General features: G+C 38.9%; 1 protein-coding gene across 1 annotated transcript in view; it reads right to left on the reverse strand.

Annotated features, from left to right (window-relative positions):
• Window positions 1-22,678, reverse strand: part of lrrc49 (leucine rich repeat containing 49) — a 106,242-nt gene that overhangs the window by 21,624 nt on the left and 61,940 nt on the right. The window contains exons 12-13 of the mRNA XM_066702009.1: window positions 15,450-15,631; window positions 13,014-13,109 (exon numbers count right to left, since the gene is read on the reverse strand). Coding sequence (XP_066558106.1) covers window positions 13,014-13,109; window positions 15,450-15,631 — 278 coding nt within the window. The remainder of the gene's footprint in view (window positions 1-13,013; window positions 13,110-15,449; window positions 15,632-22,678) is intronic.

Here is a 22,678-nt window from a genome sequence, read left to right on the forward strand (position 1 = left end):
CAACTGCCATGTGATTGGTTGGTTAGATAATTGCATTAATGAGAAATTGAACAGGTGTTCCTAATAATCCTTTAGGTGAGTGTATATATATGTATATGTATATATATATATATATATATATATATATATATATATATATATGTATATATATATGTATGTATATGTATATATATATGCACAGAATATATGACACTGTTCCTCAGAAACATACATTTGTTCCCTGTGCAAATTACCATCTGCTCAGCTGTTTATGAGTGGGAGATAATGACATGTAACCTTGGGATGTGACAAGACCTACTCTGCTCCACTTTAAAGTAAAGGTTGTAGAAAATATGCAAACGTAGTTGCAAAACCATGTTCTTTTACCTCTTCTTACTAATGTTATATTCTTGAGTAAAGCTCAACAGGGGCTTCTTAAGAAATCTAGAAACATAAATGTTATTCACCAGGAAGGATTCCAAGTAAGACTTAAGCCAGTCCTTAATCTGACATAATCACTCTGACACCAAATAAAAAAGCAGTGATAACTATAAACTATAAAGAAATCAGCATCTGGGTTGCAAATTATATTTTTCATAAGTACCGTTAACTTTATCAAAACAGAACTTTCTTTAAAAACAAAAACAAAAGAAATACTTCGCAACCGATCTAACCAAAGTCAATATGAACAGCTGCAATTAAAAAGTAATAGTCTTGTTTCTACATAAGCATCTTACTTACAAGCCCGTTATTTGTGTAAATAAAACCACCACACCAAAAAATGTTTGACGGGGAACAGTCCTTTCTCAAAACAGTTCAAATTCCTGGGAATCCCTACACACTTTAGGGTGTGAGAGAAAAAAGAAAAGAAAAGAAAAACAACTCCACAAACCTACCCAATTTAGAAGGACATTTACAGTTTTATAAACACAGTGGCTTCTGGTCACTTTACCACCTACCATTTACATTATTTGTCATTTAGCAGACACTCTTATCCAGGGTGACTTACATTTGTACCCATTTATACAGCGGGGCATTTACTGGAGCAATCTAAGTGAAGTACCTTGCTCAAGGGTACAAAAGCACTGCCCCACCCAGGATTTAAAACCACAACCTTCCAGTTATAAGTCCAGAGCCCTAACCACTACTCCACACTGATGCCTGTAGATAGTGATAAAATGTAACAGTCAGAAAATGGGCCTGGCAGTACTGAGAGTGGGATCCTTTTGAATCATGACCGGCCTACCAATCATTCATTGATGAAAATGAGAATACATTTCAGAATGCATGCTCCTGCACCAGTCAAGTGGACATGAAAGTCTCTTTTGTTTTTTCTCTCAGGGTTGTCTGAAGTCTCTTAAATGCTAGGAAAAAAAAGTAGTTTAATACCTCAAGGTCGATGTATATAACTACCATCTCATCTGCAAATTTAATAGCCATTGCAAAAGGACAAGGAGTGGTAACAGTAACAGACATTTTGATATGTCCTTTTTATTTTATTGACACAAAGGCTCTAGTAAGTATGTGTACACCTGAAGCCTTGCTATTTATTTAAGAGCACAAATAAAAATAACCATACAATTTTCCAAAAGAAGTGTTATGTTTACAGATAACTTTAGAGATAACGAAATACAACAATACCAATCCATTGATTTGTATAATTTTAGAAAAGCAGGACAGTTATTTGAATGCAGTATATATAGCCTGTCATTTACCTTCTGATTTTACAGATCACAGCAGTGTGTTTTATTAAATACTATGTTTTTCAATACCTCAAACACATCACCAACGAATCACACCAACACCCAAATGCTTCATTAGAAACTTAATAGTACCTTATTATAATTATTTATAATAATGATTTGGAACATGGAATCTGCCTCTGTATTGCAAACTCTTAAACAAGAGATACAACGGTGAAAAAAACTTGATGTGTATATATTGGCTGTGTTCAAACGGCAACAAGGTACAGAAGGCCAGCCATGCTGAAACCTTAGCACACACAGTGGAGTTTGTAACTATGAAGTTATGTAGTAACAGTAACCGTGAAATTTCAATTTCTGGGAATACTCCCTGCTCTGTAATCAGGTTCTCTTAAGAGTGGCATACGATGATATTTGTGAGTCTCTTTGGGAACTTTACTTGGACTTCATCTGCAAGATTTACACAAATTCTTTCTTCAATGTTTGCTGTGGCACACGATCAGTTAACTGCTTTTTTTATATTTTTACACGTTGTATTTAACATGGGAAAGAAAAATTACAATAAGAGTTATAATAAAAACCCTCACTTTGCTTCAATGCTTTTGAAATACATTGCTTAATCTCTTGTTTGCAAACACATTTTTTTGGTTTGTTTCTTTGTAAAGCCTTCTTTGGAGAATAAAAAAAAAAGAAAACAAGGAAACACTACAAACCAATGGAGGCTCCTCTTGGGTTTTCGGTAGCTTATTTAGGCAAGCTAAAGGCAAGCTATTATTTCAGCTCTTCCGTTATTTTGGTTGACAATCTATCAGTTGGTTTATTCTGTTAAAACACAACTAAGGCCTGGATCAAATCAAAATGTCGACCCACCCAGCAAGTGTAAATTGAAATTACAGTACTGGAAGCCTTTGACAGAAGAAGGAACCCCTTGTCAAACAAAAAACCCACCATTAGACATTGTAATTAATTGTAATGTGTGATTTGAGGGTCATTCAATATTTCCATTGGTTCTGGATCTAAATGCAAACTAAATAAGCGGACTAAACCTACTTGACTTTAACTCATCTTTGTTAAATTAAAATGTCAATGAATCATCATACAAACTCACCATTATTATTATTATTACCTTTTATTTAGCAATTCCAATTTAGTATTTTAATAAATCCTGAGGAACATTAGGTGCTTTTACAATGCCATTTCTGATCCGTATCAAATGCATTTGATCAGGATCAGTGGCGTCGCGTCTACACTGCCATTTGATCAGTATCAACTTTCAGCTGCCACTAGCGTCTTCGCATGCACACTAGCACATGAGTCCAAACTTAATTATATAAATATACTATTCCTTTAGAACACTCATTTAGGCCCTGGAATAAATCAAATGCTAACAAATCAAAAAGTCAGCAGGCTTTCATTACTGTCTTCACTGGAAAAAGGTAGCTTCAAAGGATCACGTATGGATTCACTCAGACCAGCAATCCTGAACACAGGGTTCAGCTCACAGCTTGCCTTGATGAAAGCTCAGAGCTGTTTACAAACTATCTAGCTCAGATTATTACTGACCTTTCCTTTTATAATATAACAGATGAATCACAATGATCTCTCACTGCCTGCGACTTCTGCTTCTCCTTGGCTGCCCGTCATAATTACAACAGCAAATGAGAGACTTTCTGCAGTAAACAGCACAGGGAAATTGTTCTGTGATTCTGTGACCACTATGTTATACAAAATTGCTTCACTGCACCCATCAGTTCCCTCCAAATCATGATTCTGCCTACATATCTGAAAAAGGGATGGATGGATGGACGGACTACTGCTTTCAATTCCACTGTATCAGAGAATGGTTATTTATTCTCCAATTATGAAAAATAAATTAGTCAGATGAATACACTTTTGTATTCAAAAACCACTCCTCAATTCAGCATTATTTGGGAGTTTTTAACATTCTTGCTGAGGCCGGAAGGGCCCTCCTGGAGATAACAGAAGGGGCGCTCATGGAGCATAATTACAAAGTACTGTGCCTGACTGTGAAAGTACAAATTCTCTGGTATTTAGTGCTCCTTCTTGGAAAATTTTGTTCACATGCATCAAAAAGTACTGTAGAATAGTAGAATAGAGTCTACAGGCTTTTGTCCTATCCAGATCGTTAACTGCTTAATTGAACCAATTGTGTGTCTTAATTAGGCAAAATGTCCCTGTGTTCAAGGTATCCAATGATTGGTAATTAAGAGAGAGCTGGAAATCCTGCAGGATTGCGGCTCTCCAGGACAAGGGTTAGCCACCCCTGCAATAGAGTAACGTAAAGTGTACCGTCTAAAGCCATGTTTTAGTGTTGATATATGACAGAGGGTCCAGAATTTCAAAAACAAGAGACAAACTTCAAAATGGTACATGCATGTTGTTTAATGAAGAAAGGGAATATTAATTTTTCCTTTTGAAACCTGATTTATACATAAGGCCAAGTTGCCAGATTCTGCTATATTTGGGTCGGCTCCATCCAGAAAATACAACTATGTGAGTTTGGTTTGTGCAAAGAGTAGAAAGAAGTCAGCTATGATATTTGTGTGCGCTGGAAGACTGCTAACTGCTAAAATCACCTGGGACCCTTGTCAGTATTGTTTTAGGGGTTTATCATGTATTGTTTTTGTAAAAAAAAAAAAAAAAGTTTTGCCTTAGACGTATTTTGTTGAACAGCTGCTTCACTGAAATCTAAAGTTATTATTAGATTTCTGTTTCAAACGTGACAATTTAATGGCAAGATTCTGGTGACTGGAATATCACACTAAATGGAACGAACACACACGTCAAAACATTTCGTTTTCAAATTACACTGTTTTAAAACAATAGTGGTAAAATAAAAGACTGCTCTAGTGAAAACTATGCACGTTTTGGGGAATACTTCACGTCCTATATTCCATGGGCCTCCTTGTATTCCAATTCACCTCAATATATTTCCTTTAGAAGTTGTGTGTCAGACACTGTTGTACAGACTTGCCTTATATTTTCTTAGCAATATATGCATATTAAATGTGCTGATGGTTTCTATGCCGCAGGCCTGAATTACAGTGAATTCTCAATATTATGACCTTAAATATACAACAATTACAAGATATATTTATTATTAATGTCTGTGTGCTCTGCTCTGCCTTAAAGTATTAAATGTGCAAACTGTTAATGTGATCCATTTAACTATTCATTAAAAAAAAAAAAAATGATGGTAATAAACTAGTAATCTTGCCCTTGAGATAATGCCCATCCCCTATTTTGGCTAAGAACCAGCTCTTTGCCTCTAGTCACTGACTTGAAAGACTGTTGTGTCTAAAATCTAAAATATATGTGGGTTAAGAGTTCCTTCAATATTAGTATCACACAGGGTTGGGGGTCGGCAGGGGGACTAAAACAATCAGATAGCAACTGGTTTCCTGATCGCTACAGCGTGCCCAGTCAAACTACTCTGAAGCATAAACAGAATAATAATGACAATACAGGAAAGCTGTACATGACCACAGACCTGGTTTGCTCATTGTGGCTTCCGTCTGTGTGAAAACAGAAGACTTAGTGTTGAATGTATGTGTCCAGACCCTTTCAATAGATCTACAAATACACCAGATACATACGTTAAAAAAAGTAGAGAGAAAGCAAGAGAAATCAAATGCAAATGACTGATACACAAGAGGACGGTTCCCTCTGAGAAGCCCTTTTCATATTGGAGAACAGATTGAAGCTTTGTGTGGCACAGAGAGAACAAAGTGCTGAGATTCAGAGAGTCAGGTTGAGCGAAGAGCTTGAGATAAGCCCTCTAATGTAGTTCTTGAGTCGGGGCCAGGGCTCAGTGCCCTCAGCAAGTGTTTGCCAGTCCCATTGTGTTCCTGTCATGTGCCTGTCATGGCTAACAGGGCAGTGAGCTACCTGACACTGGCTGCACAGGAGGCTATGAGTTAGACTTGACAATTGCCTATAGACCAGAGACTGATAGGCCTCAAGTGGACCATTTCATCCTTTTTTTTTTTTAATCAATGCTTCCTTTGAGACACTAAAAGTAAAAATATAAAATACTATCCAAGTCTGCAGGTCTGCTAGGCTGATCAACTTTTCTATGGCATTATAGCACAGTGATCTCTCTGTATCCATTTGGTCTTCAACCTCAATCAGTAATCCTGAACCTCACAGGACTGATTTAGAAAGGTCTGAGCAATTAAAGATATGTTTGGGATCAAAAAACTTTTGTTAAGTTGTTGTCTTTTGTTATTTGAGAGTTATTTGATAAGCTCTTAATCTAATATTCAGCACTAGATGAGATATACTGTTACCAAAATGCATTTAATAAACCTAACAGATGACATAAGCTGCTTTCACACTAGACAGTTCTACCTGGGCGACCCTGGGTCAAAAATCAAGCGCTTTCACGTTGTAATTTTCAACCCGAGACTAAACTCTGAAGCCAAGGAGGGAACTCACCCCTGCTAGAGACTAGGGTTGAAATTTCCAACTGGGAATGAAGCACTCACTTTGTTTTATTAAAACATCAATGTAAAAGCAACAAGGTTATCCTGGCCTTGGGTTGAAAACAAAAACAAATGTCAAGGGACAGATTCATACATCTATGAGCATTTGTAAATAAAAATGGCAAGAGCGCTATGGTGTGAGAATGAAGTATGGGAATTGGTCATGCTGTGGGTAAATTAAAATATCCAGCGACAGATGCATAAAAGAAAACGCAATTCAAAAGTGTTCACACAATTGTCAGCGGTCATGCAGAATGAGGGGATTGATAGAAGTTTGCGTCATGGCCACAAGAATATAAAATCGATAAAAAAGATTTTAAAATATGAAAGAGTACAATTGTAATCAATCCGGCAGTGAGCGAAAAACCTGTAAATTTTATCAAGAGCTTAATGAGATACTTGGTGGTCAACCAACCATCAACCTGCCATTTTGTTTGAACTGAGTTGATATGTAGTGTGAAACAGCCCCACCCTGGGGTGAATCGGAACCCGTGTGAGGAGTGTGAGAATGGCTATTGACTCAGTGTTGTAAAACAGGAGGCAGTAAGAAAGAAAAAAAATACTTCATAGTGGGTAAAATTGTTAGGGAGTGATGAAAATGATTCCTGAGGTCTTGGGGAAATGACGTGAATAATCATAATCATGTCAGTTATGGATTATGCAAAAATATGAATATACAATCAAATCATTTTAAAGTAAAATTTATTTGTTTTTTGTGATTTAATTTTGTGAGGTTTCTTTATTTTATTGACATCTTCTCTTTACAAAGTGCTGAGTTTGGGTGATTGTACATTTTGAAGGAAAATGAAAAATCACAGTATTATTGGGAAAGACATTAACATTAAAGCACCACTAAACACAATTACTTGAGTTAGCACAGGGAAGACAAACCTGGTGATTCTGTAATTTTCCTGCCATTTTTCCACTACCTAGGAAGTTATGACATGACATCCTGAAACCTTGAAATAGCACACGTATGCTGGCTTTTGACATCTGCCATTATCTGATTTTTATATTTTTCAAATAGAATTGTTTAATTTTAAAAGTGTTAATAGTTGCTTATATGATACAACTCCTGGAAGAAGTCCATACACCTTATACATTCATTACTCACAACATGTAAAGACACATAAAACCATAATTTTAGAAACTGTGCTAGTTCCCCTTTAACGCGTCTTCCGGTTCAAACAAAAACAAGACATAACATGAAACAACCGAATGAAATAATTGAACTGCTTGTCCTAAGGGAAACAGCAGCAGGACTCTGAGGAAATCTGTCCAAATTAAACAAAAATAAAGTCAGTTATCAAAGGAAAAACTCATGTCTCATGTGCCAATTGCAGGTATCTTCGCACATTTTTTGGAAATCTTCATGCTACAGTCTGTCAGGGGAGATTGAGACAGGCAGGCGCCTTATAAGGAAGTCAGCTCTAATCTTTGGGACACCCCACACCTCTTATGGGCTGCCAAAGCAATAAATCAGCTGCCTTTTGACAAGTGATAACTTTCTCTTTTTTTCTGGCTCCTAGTAAGCAACATATGCTGCTGTTTTTTGTGTGTATTCTCTGCCCCCTCTGAAGAAATTGTGCTTAACTCTTGTGAATTTCTTATACAAGTTGAAACAGTTCTTAAGTGTTAAAATGTTTGGAAACATACAGTACAAATGACTGTACAAATGGGAGACTTTGACTGAAGTTAAATGCATGTATTCTAATGACATATTCTAGAATTCAACTTATGGAAACAATCAAAGGCTTATAGATTACCGTATGGGAAAATGATGTGATAAATACATCCCAATCCCAGTTTGGAGTGGTTGTCTGCATGCGAATTTGAGACTTCAGCGGTGTGTAGTTATAGGGTCAGTCAGCATAATGGCTTGGGATTAAACATATTTCTACAGAATGGTTGTAGTTCATTTCTAGACAAAAATAAATTAATACATGCATACATACATACATACATACATACATACATACATACAGAAGACACAGAATACATCCTGGCTTAAACTCAATTAATTTTAAGTCTTGAAGGACAAATGCACCTGAAAAGAAAAATACTTGGGACAACTCAAGTCTGTGTCAAAAATGTAATTGCAAGGAATTCCCAGACCTTGTATGAGAACTATCTATGTGAAATACACAGCTGATTAGTGCTTGTGAAGCTAACACCTTGAAGTGTAGTCACAGACTTCCTTTCCCATCCATCTTCCTGAAATCCATCTGTTAAAAGACTCCCCCAAAAAAAGAACCCCCTGAGATATTTCTGATTCAAAAGAAGGTCCACTAATATCACATTTTCCAGGCAATAATTCCTGACTCCTTATCCTTCTGTAGTCATCTCCCTTGGGAGAGAGGGGATTACATAAATCTCTCTCTCTCTCATCGCATTCCTCTACCAAAGAGAAACCTTCACTTGGGCATATTCATTTTGGCCACTAGTGTAATGAACAAACCTCTGCCTCCCTTTTAGTTGACATCAGATGTTCCCTAACCTAGTTGCACCGCCACTATTGAGAAATCGAAAGTCCTTTCTGATGTCCACTCATGAATTGAAAGGAATGGAAACACTTGACAATGCCTGCTTTCTTCCGCAGACCTTCCCAGTTGACTCACTCAGGCATACTAGTTCTTTTGTACAACCTACTGTTCTGTCAGAATATTTTAGAATTGCAATCGAATGTCTGAACAAATGAACCATCCATTTCTTGTAGACCACATGTCTACAAATGTCTCGCAAATGTAAAACTCAGTAGTAAATTGTGTTATGTTTTCTGTCACACTGAAAACCACTGTCAAGTAGTGGAAATGTAATCTGAGGCTAAGGTTTTGATTTGACCTAGGGCTCAGACTCTTTGATCAGAGTAGGGTCTTGGTTTAATCTGTTCACTCACTAATTATTCTTGTTATACATTTGGAAGACCATTGTTATCTACAGCTTTGATCTGTGTATCATATTCTTGAGCCTTGCCCGGTTTAAAAGGGGTTTGTTTTGTTGTTCTGTCTGGCATGAAAACAAAACCTAATTGAGATTTTGTCATTCTTACTAAAAAATGTTTAATTATAAACTTACTTATAGGTTTAAGTTACTGATTAGCTAACCATTACGGTACAAAGGAAATCATGTAGATTTTAAGAAGAAAACTTTGTAATAAAAACCTAACATCATGCTAAAGTCTGTACTAACTTTCTTTTATTTCTTTCATACTTGTTTCACTGTTCTAAAACTGTATGAACTAATGCATTGTATTTTTAATTGATATATTGCTACAAACTAAATATAACAATGTAATATTTGTATTTATTATAATGAAAATACCTTATTTTGACATTCATGAAAGAAGATCTATGCTTTTGTCTGTAAAGTTATATAAAAAATGAACAAAGGAAAACTCTACTGAAGTCCAGTGCCCCCAGTGAATTTCCTTTCATCAGTTTCCCAATAAACATCATTGTGTGACACAAACACAGGTCAGATATGTGACTCTTGATACCGTGAAAATAATGCAGAAATGATCCTTGCAAATTAAAAAAATGAAATCAGATTAAATGCATTCGGGCAACTATATTTTGGAAGAGCTTTAGTCCCTTTACGGTGGATTTAGATTAAACATTACTGGACTCAAATTAAAGCCAAACAAAGAGCACTATTCTCAAACATTCCAGAAATGTTTTTAGAATGTATTCTTCTGTCTATAGTTCTCAAATGGGGAACTTAGTGTAAAATATGATTTTACAATAACAATTCTAATATATCTGAGGTTCCATAGGAGAACACAGTCATCCCAATATGTAAAAGGCTTATTTCACATACACAAATTAATGAATAGTTGACACAGGTGAACTAATTCAAATAGAATGCTCTCTGAAGATCAAGAGAGGTTTTGTTAGTCTCATTTACATAAAGCAATACATCTGGTTAATTACAGTTTAGTTATTAACTTTTCTATTGGCTACCTTATATTATGTAGCAAGATATTCTCTGACGATTTAGTTGGCTATGCTGGTGACAGTGGATTCAACCCTCTTTTCATTGGAATAAAAAACTCCAGTGTTTCTCTGTTTACCCAAGATCACGTTTCAAGTCACTTTCTGAAAAGGGAATACCTTACAACACTCAACTGAAAATCAGTGGCGACCCTGAATGGAATTGCGAAGACCCACCACCTACAAAGTTGCCTGATGGTCCTCATGCAAATTTATCAACCTGAAACCATACCCTGCTGTTGTCAAGGACCAAGGACAATTCTGGGTGGTTTTTATACTGAATGTAATTTATTATACCTCAATATCTTGTGTTAGAATCCTTCTTGAATAACATGAATGTCATCTGCCATGGACTTTAAGAATCAATGAGCTTTCTGGCGTATTTCCTTTTCTTTTAGAGACACTAAAAGAGATGATCCATAGCTCATAAGAAAAGATTTCCCATGGCCCTAAACCTTACTGAAGTGAAATCTGTTTTACAAGGAGCTGAGGTTTGCAGTAATGCCTGAATGAGAATCAAAACACACTGGAGAGAGCAATGGCAGAAGACCAAAATCAGCCTGTAATGACTTGTTACATCTGTACAGAAACATAACTAGGAATACATTCATGTTGAGGATTTTTTTTAACAACCCCCTGTACATCCATATTAGAAAAGTGGTAGGCATCTATTCTAAGACTATTACTGTGAATAAACAATTGTCACAAGTAGGCACAACTAAAATGTAGAATTAAAGGTATTAGATAAGTGAAATATGAAGCAGGCAGATAATAAGGGATGGTCCAGATGGTCTGCTTTGGCATTTGGCAGCTGGAAGGCTTGGTGAAGGAATTGTGTAGTTCTGCATTCTGACACAGCAAAATATGGCAGATTTATGTTCCTGTGTGAAACTTATAGAATGAAGGTTATTAAATCCAGGTGCTATACAATATTTTAATCATAACTGGTAGTGGACAACATCGCAAGGCAGTAGTGTGGAGTAGTGATTAGGACTTTGTCTCTGGAACACAGGGTTGTGGGTTCAATCCCAGGTGGGGCCACTGCTGCCCTTGAGCATGGCACTTTACCTAGATTGCTCCAGTAAATGTAATAAATAATGTGATATATTGTAACAATTGTAAGTCAGCCTGAATAAGGGTGTCTAAGAATTCAAATAATAAATTGCATTGAAAATACAGTTCACAAATGTGTTATGTCTATGCATATTTGCCTTGGAAGCAGTATATAATATTATAATAGATGTTGATTGGAAATATATATAAAACAGTCATAATTGTTCCAAGGTGACTGCTTCACATTGCAGAAGGAACACCAAAGGAATTTTTCACAGTATCACAGTTTCACATAGTATAAGGCAATAGAAGTGCCTGCTTTCCACAGTCTTACAGGAAGCTTTGAAAAAGAAAAATGGATTCACTGGGAAGTGGAATAAATTAAACCTGTTTTCATGTTCAAGAGCAAAGCAGCAAAATTGCCTCTTTGGGACCAATAATAATGGCCCCCAAGTTTACAACCATTTCCTTGACAGCTACAGTGTTTCTAATTTATTTTTGTCCAGCAAGAATCCACTCTGAAGTGCCGAGATAGATTTTCTGCTTTGGGACTAAGCTACCATAAGGAAAAGTGAAGATATGACGGAACATATAGATACAATTGCAATAAGAGTTTGGTCTAATAGCCACACGCTTCCAATGCTAAACTCCCTATCACAATGTGGTTTGTTATCTACTATACTAAAAAAACGTATTACGTCAACCTAATAGAGACAAGACATTAAACCACAGAATGATGAATCCACCACAGCAGTGTTTGCAAAGAGCAGTGTTCGTGTGCAGATGTGGATTATTAATGGTGTGAGCTGTAACTGATGAAATCTGCACTGATTTGAGGCACTTCTGAAAAGGAAATACTATAACAGGACAAGTATACTATACTATAACAGCCGCTAATCACTGAGAGAAAGACCCTACCCACGATGGCTTGCTACAGAACTGGAAATCCACATTGGCCTTGGCTGGAGTCATACGCAATCATTCTGATGCTACAGTAATTCACTAAATGGGGTTTTCTGGCCTTCTCTGCACTTCAGTCTTCATAGGACAAGTACATTGTTGGATTCCCCTCAAGTATTCCTCCATCAGTACTTCACTAAATTAGATTGCACTCCACCTCCCTGTTTCCTCACACTGCAGCTGTAGTGTGGACCCACAGAAGAAGTCAGCTAGGGACATACAGCAAGTACAGTGGACTGGCTGACATGGGAAATGCAAGAAGATGACTCAAAGCTAAATATACCAGTAGAGGCTTTTATTAAATAAGTCTGCACTCAGCAGAAGAGGAACTGCAGAACAGCACTTTAATTGCACCGGACAGTTCCAAAAAAGCCATCAGCACAAACACACGTGTAATGGTATTTATGCACACAAGGTACAGGGGCAGCAAAGAAAGTGAAAGAAGAAAAGGCAAAAGGAAGAAGTTGATGTTTGGTCATGGCATTGAGATACAGCAACAAGGAAACAAAGGGAAAGTAAAAAGAAAGGGTATTAAAACACTCAGCAAAAGTCCTTTGGTAGCTCTTTAGTTATCAGCACAACACACATTCATACACACACATGCACACACACTCACTCCAGCTGTCTGCGTCTGTGTCCGAGAACTCTGCTGCCCTGGGTAGGCAGACAGACTGTCTTTCTCCAATACTATAATTAAGAGCATCCTTGATTTACAAGTGATACATACACTGGGATTGGTTGGTTGTGCCAGTTTCTCTCTTGTTCGGTTGCTATTTTAATAAGGGTGGTTCTCATATCTCTTGATCAATGATGGAGGATGGTACCTGGGGTCCCTGGGGCTGTTAGGTCTGCTTGGTGTGCGGGTCTTGCTGTCACTGCCACCTCCGGTCCTCTCGCCCACACCAGCTGGGCTCAGTCGCCTACAGGAAGAGGCAACCATAGGTCTTTGGAAGATATATATATATATATATATATATATATATATATATATATATAGTACTGTGAAAAAGTTTTATGCAGGTGTGAAAAAATTGTGTAAAGAAAGAATGCTTTAAAAAATAGACATGTTAATAGATTATATTTATCAATTAACTAAATGCAAATCTAAATCAAATCAATATTTGCTGTGACCACCCTGAAGATAGTACTTAATGACTTTCACTGCATGTTTGGGGTCGTTGTCATGCTGCAGAATACATTTGGGGCCAATCAGATGCCTCCCTGATGGTATTGCATGATGGATAAGTATCTGCCTGTACTTCTCAGCATCGAGGAGACCATTAATTCTGACCAAATCCCAACTCCATTTACAGAAATGCAGCCCCAAACTTTCAAGGAACCTCCACCAGATTCAACAACTAAGACATAAACTGAACAAGTTTCACAGATGTGACTAACAGAAATTGAATAATGGGTCAAAATCAAAAGTAACAGTCAGTATCTGCTGTGGCCATCAGCTGCATTAAGTACTGCGGTGCATCGCCTCCTCATGGACCGCACCAGATGTGCCAGTTCTTGCTGCAAGATGTTACCCCACTCTTCCACTAAGGCACTTGCAAGTTCCCGGACATTTCTGGTGGGAATGGCTCTAGCCCTCACCCTCCGATCCAACAGGTCCCAGACGTGCTCAATGGGATTGAGATGCGGGCTCTTCGCTGGCCATGGCAGACACTGACATTCCTGTCTTGCAGGAAATCACATCCAGCGAAGGTGGGTTTGTGCCCATAGGCAACGTTGTTGCTGGTGATGTCTGGTACAAACCTGTCTTACAACAGGCCTACAAGCCCTCAGTCCAGCCTCTCTCAGCCGATTGCAGACAGTCTGAGCACTGATGGAGGGATTGTGCGTTCCTGCTGTAACTCGGGCAGTTGTTGTCATCCTGTACCTGTCCTGCAGGTGTGATATTCGGATGTACCGATCCTGTGCAGGTGTTGTTACACGTGGTCTGTCACTGCGAGGATAATCAGCTGTCCTTCCTGTCTCCCTGTAGCGCTGTCTTAGGGGTCTCACAGTACGGACATTGCAATTGATTGGGCATCTTTCTTTTGGTGTTTTACAGAGTCAGTAGAAAGGTCTCTTTAGTGTCCTAAGTTTTTATAGCTGTAACCTTAATACAGTGTCCTGAAAAAGGGATGTTTCTTTTTTTGCTGAGTTTATATATATATTTTGCTGCTGATTTTGTTCCAGCTTAGCTTATTTAACTGGCGTGCCTAACTTGATTCACCAGGCTTTGTATACAATCACATTTCAGCTGAAAACAATTTAAGAATGCCCGATTGCATCTTACCTTGTTAAATAGGTCACTGAGAACATAAACCAGAACACAAGGCAGTTGGGAACCCGGGTTAGAGAGCAAGAGAGAGAGGGACACATTCATCTGCACTACATGAACAATATGTCCTCATATTACAAACATGATGCTCACTACAATGTGAACTGATAATTACGATTTTACTGCATGAGAACAGGTGTTATAATTATAGTGCTGTATTCTAGGACTATAGATTTCATAACCGTTTTCACACAGAGAATCTGATTTCACGTAAAATAGCTAAATTATTAATAATAATATCAAAGAATTTTCTTGAGTAAGCATGCATAGGCATAGTTTATTTTAAAAATCCAGCTGCAATCAATCTTTTCTGTTGGTATGATAAATATAATAAATAACCATTGAATAATAGAATTAGTCCAAACAGTGGGTTATGTTGAACCTGAAAGAGCATTAATCTATATGATGCAGTAAGTGTATATAAATACATATGCAAAAGTCACTTATAGTTACTGTTTAGTTAAAACAGCTTTGAGGACTGTAAATAATCTTTGGAGGTAATCATGGATTTTCTCACAAGAACTGGGAAATTATGCATGACATTTTGCACAAAATTTGCAGCTGTTTTCACTTATTGGAGAACAAAAAAAAAAGTCTGTGACTAATCTTTTTTTTTTTTAAATGAAGTTTCGGTAGCTGAAAATGTTATGAACTGAATTTCAAGAAACTTGCCAAACACATTATTTGTCACACAGACCTGAAGTCTACATGCCGATCGCTTTTCTGATCCCTCCGGAAATGGATTTTGCATTAGGTGCTTTTTTCACACTATGCATTTCTTGTGTGAGTCTGGTACAGTTATATCAACTGTAATCCAAAATTGAACCGCACCGCAGGTAAAAGGGAGTTCAGCTACAGACATATCGCTGTTGCTGGTGTTTCAGGGTTCATTCAGAGAGTGTAAGTGGGTTGGGGCTAAGTGCTGTACCTGAGCTCCTCTGGAGAAAGCTGGCGAGTGATGCCATTGAGCTGGCTAGTGCTGTGCTCAGAGTTATCGTCTTCCTTAGTGCCACTCTGTGCTGGCAGCTCCAGACAGACCTTGGGACTGTGCTTCACACTGTGAGCCTCCCACTGCTGTGCTGCGTTCCGGATCGCCAGGCGACGCTTCTCCTGGAGACAGACAGACAGACACACAGACAGACAGACAGGGCTGCATTCAGTAACCTTTCACAGCTGCTGGGAACAGAGCGAGAGACACCTAAAGGGCTCACATAAGAGGTTTCCTGAGAGAAGCAGACTAATAGGTGTACTAATCTGTAATGGTTAATTAAGTGATACTTGGTAAATACAGGTGGAGACTTCTCAAAGCCCAGTATTTATTTTGAAATGAGCAAACGCTGTGCCCTAGTCCTCTGGTCTGTTTAATATTGTGGGAAAATGTTGCCTGGCATTTCAACAGTCATATCACTTGCCATTAATTTATTATTTATACATTTGAATTGTAATATTTTGACATAAAGTAACGTAGGGTGCAACAGCACTTCAGGTATTCGACTGGGTAAGGAGGGAGTCTTAGTGAGGCAAACTTTTTGGTGGTCAGGACTGTAGCTGAGCACTGGATTGTTCTGAAACCTACTCTCCTTCAACCAGGGAAGGTCTGTACAACTACCAATACAATAAAGCAACAAGATCAATACTGACCCCCAGGCCACAGAGTGTCTTTGGGATGAACTGAAACAGCAAAACTGAAAAGCACAGCAGAGACCAACTTCTTTTACTGCACTGGAGACTACTTTGTAAGGAATGACACAGTGTTCTTCTTGCTGCCTAGTAATATGATTGCCGCAGTCTTGTAGGTGATCCATATATACATACTTATATTGATCCTACCGAGTCCCATTTCCTGGTATCCATCATTTTAAAGTCCCATGAACTTTGCATATTATTGCACAGACCGCCTTAGCTAATAGACAAAATTATCTCTAAGCTTACCTCTGTTTAGATTGTTATTAGACAACTAAACAGCATCAGTTTGTGGTAAAGCATGTTTACATTTTTTGTAATCATGCCTTCTGAGTGTGGATTTTCCTTTTCTTTTTTCCAAACAGACCCTTTTGATAAGATGCGCCCAGAATCAGGCATACACCGATCAGCCATAAGATTATGACCACTGACAGGTGAAGTGAATAACACTGATAATCTCGTTATCATGGCACCTGTCAGTGGGTGGGATATATTAGGCAGCAAGTTAACTTTTTGTCCTCAAAGTTGATGTGTTAGAAGCAGGATAAATGGGCAAGCGTAAGGATCTGAGCGACTGTGACAAGGGCCAAATTGTGATGTCTAGACGACTGGGTCAGAGCATCTCCAAAACTGCAGCTGTTGTGGGGTGTTCCCGGTCTACAGTGGTCAGTACCTATCAAAAGTGGTCTGAGGAAGGAAAAGCAGTGAACCGGCGACAGGGTCATGGGCGGCCAAGGCTCAATGATGCACATGGGGAGTGAAGGCTGGACCATGTGGTCCGATCAAACAGACGAGCTACTGTAGCTCAAATTGCTGAAAAAGTTAATGCTGGTTCTGATAGAAAGGTGTCAGAACACACAGTCCATCGCAGTTTGTTGCGTATGGGGCTGCGTAGCCGCAGACCAGTCAGGGTGCCCATGCTGACCCCTGTCCACTGCCGAAAGCGCCTATAATGGGCTCGTGAGCATCAGAACTGGACCATGGAGCAATGGAAGAAGGTGGCCTGGTCTGATAAATCACAAGTTCAAGGTGTTGACCTCCAAATTCCCCAGATCTCAATCCAATCGAGCATCTGTGGGATGTGCTGGACAAACAAGTCCGATCCATGGAGGCCCCACCGCGCAACTTGCAGGACTTAAAGGATCTGCTGCTAACGTCTTTGTGCCAGATACCACAGCACACCTTCAGAGGTCTAGTGGAGTCCATGCCTCGACGGGTCAGAGTTGTTTTGGCGGCAAAAGGGGGACCTACACAATATTAGACAGGAGGTCATAATGTTATGGCTGATCGCTGTATACAGGCAAGCCTTTTGGAAAGCACAGGATGAATGAGGGTTTTGGGATTGTCACTGAGCCCTCTAGGTAACCCAGACAATGATGTATAAATGTAAGAAATAATCTTATACTTTAAAATGAGAGGCCTTACCATTCTGCCTCACAATAAAAGACAAGAACAAAAGAAACAAACATCACTGTTGAGAAAACAAAAATAATCAAAAGGGCAGTTTGACAACAATCAAGAGAAAGCACAAAGCCAACCAGTTAAAGTGTACAGTGCAAATGGAGCCCAACTCTGGTTTATCAAAAAAAAGTAAACAACACAAAACTGTTCAAATGCTTTGTGCCACCTTCAGGTTAATGTATGCGAAACCGAAGAACTCCCAGTGGTGTACTGTAGGCCATTCTAGACAATAGAGACAAACTCTGTAATCAGCTTTAATCTCTGCGGTATTTCATTGTTCCTTGGTATGTGGTTCCCACCTATTTGGCTTGGAAACTTTCCTGAACTAAGTCACTAACTAGAAAGAAGAGAGCAAAGCGCCATCTTGTGTTAGGAAGTCCCACTTTCTTTTGATGAGGGTAGGTACATGATAGGATGCCAAAGAAAGGGCACATGAAGGTTTCATGTGTTTCCTTTCAAGCTTTTGAACAACATTAAGCATTTGACTGAGTTTCTTATCTCAGGTTTCCACCAGCTCACACCGGCAGCAAATGTGTGGGTTTATTTTCCTTTCCCCATCTTCAAATATTTTTCCTTTTCAGTACATTGCAAACCACAATGACAACTACTACTATGGTCTTGCTCCATCTTGCCCTTCCATCACAAAACATATTCCACCCACATTTCTGGGCCCATAGGAAATACTATTGACATTACTCAGATCACAAGTACAACATGGGTGGGTATACAGAAAACAGTGTGAGAGGGGATGGGTGGGGAGGCACTTGTAACCAAATAGGAAGGGCAAGTCATCTTCTCTGAGTGTTTCTGTGACGATATCTAATGAAGCACCCACACCAACAAACACAAATTAATATAAAATAACCAAAACACAAGATGTGTGTAATTCTATATCAAAATGTAGGAACAAAAAGATGAAAGTCATTCTTTCTCAATACCTGACATTAAGTGCTGTCTGCCTGTATGCTCTTGTAACCCTGGCTCTGAACTTACAAGGTAGAGGATACCCTCTCATATTACTACAAATAACAGGACTTATTTCTTCTTGTTGGGTTTGAAAATGTTCAGGTAGTCAGGTCATCGCGGCTCAGGAATTCGTCACGCTTTCACGAAAGAAGAACAATACAGAAAGACCGCCCAGACAGGATTCTTATTAGATAACTGTATCCCCTATACAGAGCATTGCATTACTCTCTTCTGCAGTGGGGATCAGCCGGATACTGTTACATAAAAACAATGACCTCTCCTAATCCCTTGCTCATAGTCCGCAAACCGCATGTGTGAAAGCCAAGTCGAGGCCCAGGTGTCGTGTTTCTATAGTGTTCTGCACACACTCAGTATGACTCAACCAATTAAGTAATTTGGAGCCCTCAACCCAGAAGGGAAGTGTGAATAGTTTCTTCCAAGCACAAGAATATTACAACACTGCCTCTTAATGGGAAGGCAGGATTGCAATACAGAGCAAAGAAGCCTCCAGCAGGTAGTCACCTGATATGAGGGAAAGTCAGGCCTGGAAATTATTATAGTTTAACACACATGTGGAAAGGTGCTGGGATTCACATGACAATAAAGGTTGTTGATTTTAACTTGACATTTTCATGTATAGCTGAATGGTACTGATGGGATTGAAAGAACAAAGAGTTCATCCACCTGTACATCTCTCACTGGCTGATATGGGCTTTACATACATCCCCATGTGGCGTGATAATAGCTACAGTGAGGGAAAAAAGTATTTGATCCCCTGCTGGTTTTGTACGTTTGCCCACTGACAAAGAAATGATCAGTCTATAATTTTATTGGTAGGTGTATTTTAACAGTGAGAGACAGAATAACAACAAAAAAATCCAGAAAAACGCATTTCAAAAAAGTTATACATTGATTTGCATGTTAATGAGGGAAATAAGTATTTGACCCCTTCGACTTAGTACTTGGTGGCAAAAACCTTGTTGGCAATCACAGAGGTCAGACGTTTCTTGTAGTTGGCCACCAGGTTTGCACACATCTCAGGAGGGATTTTGTCCCACTCCTCTTTGCAGATCCTCTCCAAGTCATTAAGGTTTCGAGGCTGACGTTTGGCAACTCGAACCTTCAGCTCCCTCCACATATTTTCTATGGGATTAAGGTCTGGAGACTGGCTAGGCCACTCCAGGACCTTAATGTGCTTCTTCTTGAGCCACTCCTTTGTTGCCTTGGCTGTGTGTTTTGGGTCAGTGTCATGTTGGAATACCCATCCACGACCCATTTTCAATGCCCTGGCTGAGGGAAGGAGGTTCTCACCCAAGATTTGAGGGTACATGGCCCCGTCCATCTTCCCTTTGATGCGGTGCAGTTGTCCTGTCCCCTTTGCAGAAAAACACCCCCAAAGCATAATGTTTCCACCTCCATGTTTGACGGTAGGGATGGTGTTCTTGGGGTCATTGCTCCTCCTCCTCCAAACACGGCAAGCAAAGAGCTCGATTTTGGTCTCATCTGACCACAACACTTTCACCCAGTTCTCCTCTGAATCATTCAGATGTTCATTGGCAAACTTCAGACGGGCCTGTACATGTACTTTCTTGAGCAGGGGGGCCTTGCGGGCGCTGCAGGATTTCAGTCCTTCACGGCGTAGTGTGTTACCAATTGTTTTCTTGGTGACTATGGTCCCAATTGCCTTGAGATCATTAACAAGATCCTCCCGTGTAGTTCTGGGCTGATTCCTCACAGTTCTCATTATCATTGAAACTCCACGAGGTGAGATATTGCATGGAGCCCCAGACCGAGGGAGACTGACAGTTATTTTGCGTTTCTTCCATTTGCAAATAATCGCACCAACTCTTGTCACCTTCTCACTAAGCTGCTTGGCGATGGTCTTGTAGCCCATTCCAGCCTTGTGTAGGTCTACAATCTTGTCCCTGACATCCTTGGACAGCTCTTTGGTCTTGGCCATGGTGGAGAGTTTGGAATCTGATTGATTGATTGCTTCTGTGGACAGGTGTCTTTTATACAGGTAACGAGCTGAGATTAGGAGCACTCCCTTTAAGAGAGTGCTCCTAATCTCAGCTCGTTACCTGTATAAAAGACACCTGGGAGCCAGAAATCTTGCTGATTGATAGGGGATCAAATACTTATTTCCCTCATTAACATGCAAATCAATTTATAACTTTTTTGAAATGCGTTTTTTCTGGATTTTTTTGTTGTTATTCTGTCTCTCACTGTTAAAATACACCTACCATTCAAATTATAGACTGATCATTTCTTTGTCAGTGGGCAAACGTACAAAATCAACAGGGGATCAAATTCTTTTTTCCCTCACTGTATGCAATTAAATTACCCAGTAACTCAACAGATGAGCTACAGAGCTGAGACCATTTAGGTAAAATGTGCCTAAGTATCCTGTTTGAAACCCTTCTGTCTATAAGGATGGGTTTTTAAACACTCCCTTAGAAAACTACAGTTCTAAACTACTGTATATATTTTGTTAAACTTCAGTTGCCAATACCCACTTTTCAGTATTTGCTTTCAAATTTCCAGATCTGTAAGCAGCATTTCTATGCGTGTACTGGAGACAATACTATTTACCATCATGGGCTGGATCAAACAATTGGTTGAGTAAAACATATCTATAGATAAATACTATTTAAGTTCACAGTTAAGATGTTGACTCGATTAAAAGAAAAGGGTTGTTTTGAATATCGTAAATATTACAGGTTCATGGGAATCTCCAGTAACTGTAGCTGTCCGAGTTGTGCCACAATTACAGAGCCATTCTAGAAGGTGATCAAAGGAGATATAAAAGTACAACATAGCCCCCCCTTATGCTAAAAACAATTACATGTAACCAAGACCTCTTATGACATACTAGCTTTTAAAAGGACGGTTACTTATTGTACATGGAACCACAGAGGACTGGCAAAAAAAGTACTTTCAATTAAACTCGTAAACACAAGAGCACTATTAAGAACAAAAGTAAGGGATTTGGATCGGTTTGCATTTTGTAGTTTCCACTAATGTTTAGGCATTGAATTCCACGTGGGAGGTAATATTGATAGAAGAGAGACATGCCAAATGGTGTCACTTTCTTCGGATTAGTTGAGGAGTCAAAGGGTTCTTTGAGTTCTTAAATTCAGTGAAAGAAACAAGAAAAAAAACTCCATGAAATCTCACTGGTAAACAGTGGAACGGAGCCAGAAGTGACACAGAAATCCTAGCAGCTGCACTGAGAGTCAACTGTCAATTTTCAGTTATGCGTGACAGATAACCGGAAAGACACCATTCACAATTATTTTTTATTTTTTTTAAACAGACTATGACAAAAGGCATACACAAAGAATCTGCATAAGCAGCTGCAGAGATGAGGTATAGCTTAATGCAATGATGATATCAACTAAATCATACAAGAGGGCACTGGCCAAGCATGCTGGAACCAAAATCTCTGGCATTAAACAGACCGAATGAGATTAAGGTGCACTGTCAGCACCTCTTCAGTCGATAGACCCACAGGTCTCAAGAAACAAGGATTTCCTAACATAAATCTTGAAACATTTTCCACTTCCCTCATCACTCTCTCACTGGTAAAGTTGCTCAGACTATTCAAGCATGTTTATTGTATTGTTTATTAGTGGTGAGATTCAAGTGTTTGCAGGTGGAATCCCCCTAACCAGCAATGCAGTAACATTAAGTATAGACGAATGAATCAATTAATTAATACATTCATCTACTTATTTGGTTTTGCCTTTTTTGAGTAGATGTTTGACTCCTTTTAATGCCAAACACAAAGCCAGAAGGACTGATGCAATTGCAGCAAGACAACTCTAGATAAGGAGGTGAAAGGCTCATTGTGGGGAAGATCCAAACCTAAACTGTAAACTCTGGAGAAGAATTAAATACATCATAAAACCACAGGGTCTAATGAAGTCATCAGTCAAATAGTTAGCAAAACAATGTGCCGCCAGTTCTGTGTAAAGTTGAACCTTTACTAAATGACTAAATCCTGCAGAATTGTACAACTTTATCTTTTCTTTATATTATTTCCAG

This window comes from Amia ocellicauda, chromosome 4 (genome assembly GCF_036373705.1).
Source record: "Amia ocellicauda isolate fAmiCal2 chromosome 4, fAmiCal2.hap1, whole genome shotgun sequence".
In the NCBI taxonomy this organism is placed as follows: domain Eukaryota; kingdom Metazoa; phylum Chordata; class Actinopteri; order Amiiformes; family Amiidae; genus Amia; species Amia ocellicauda.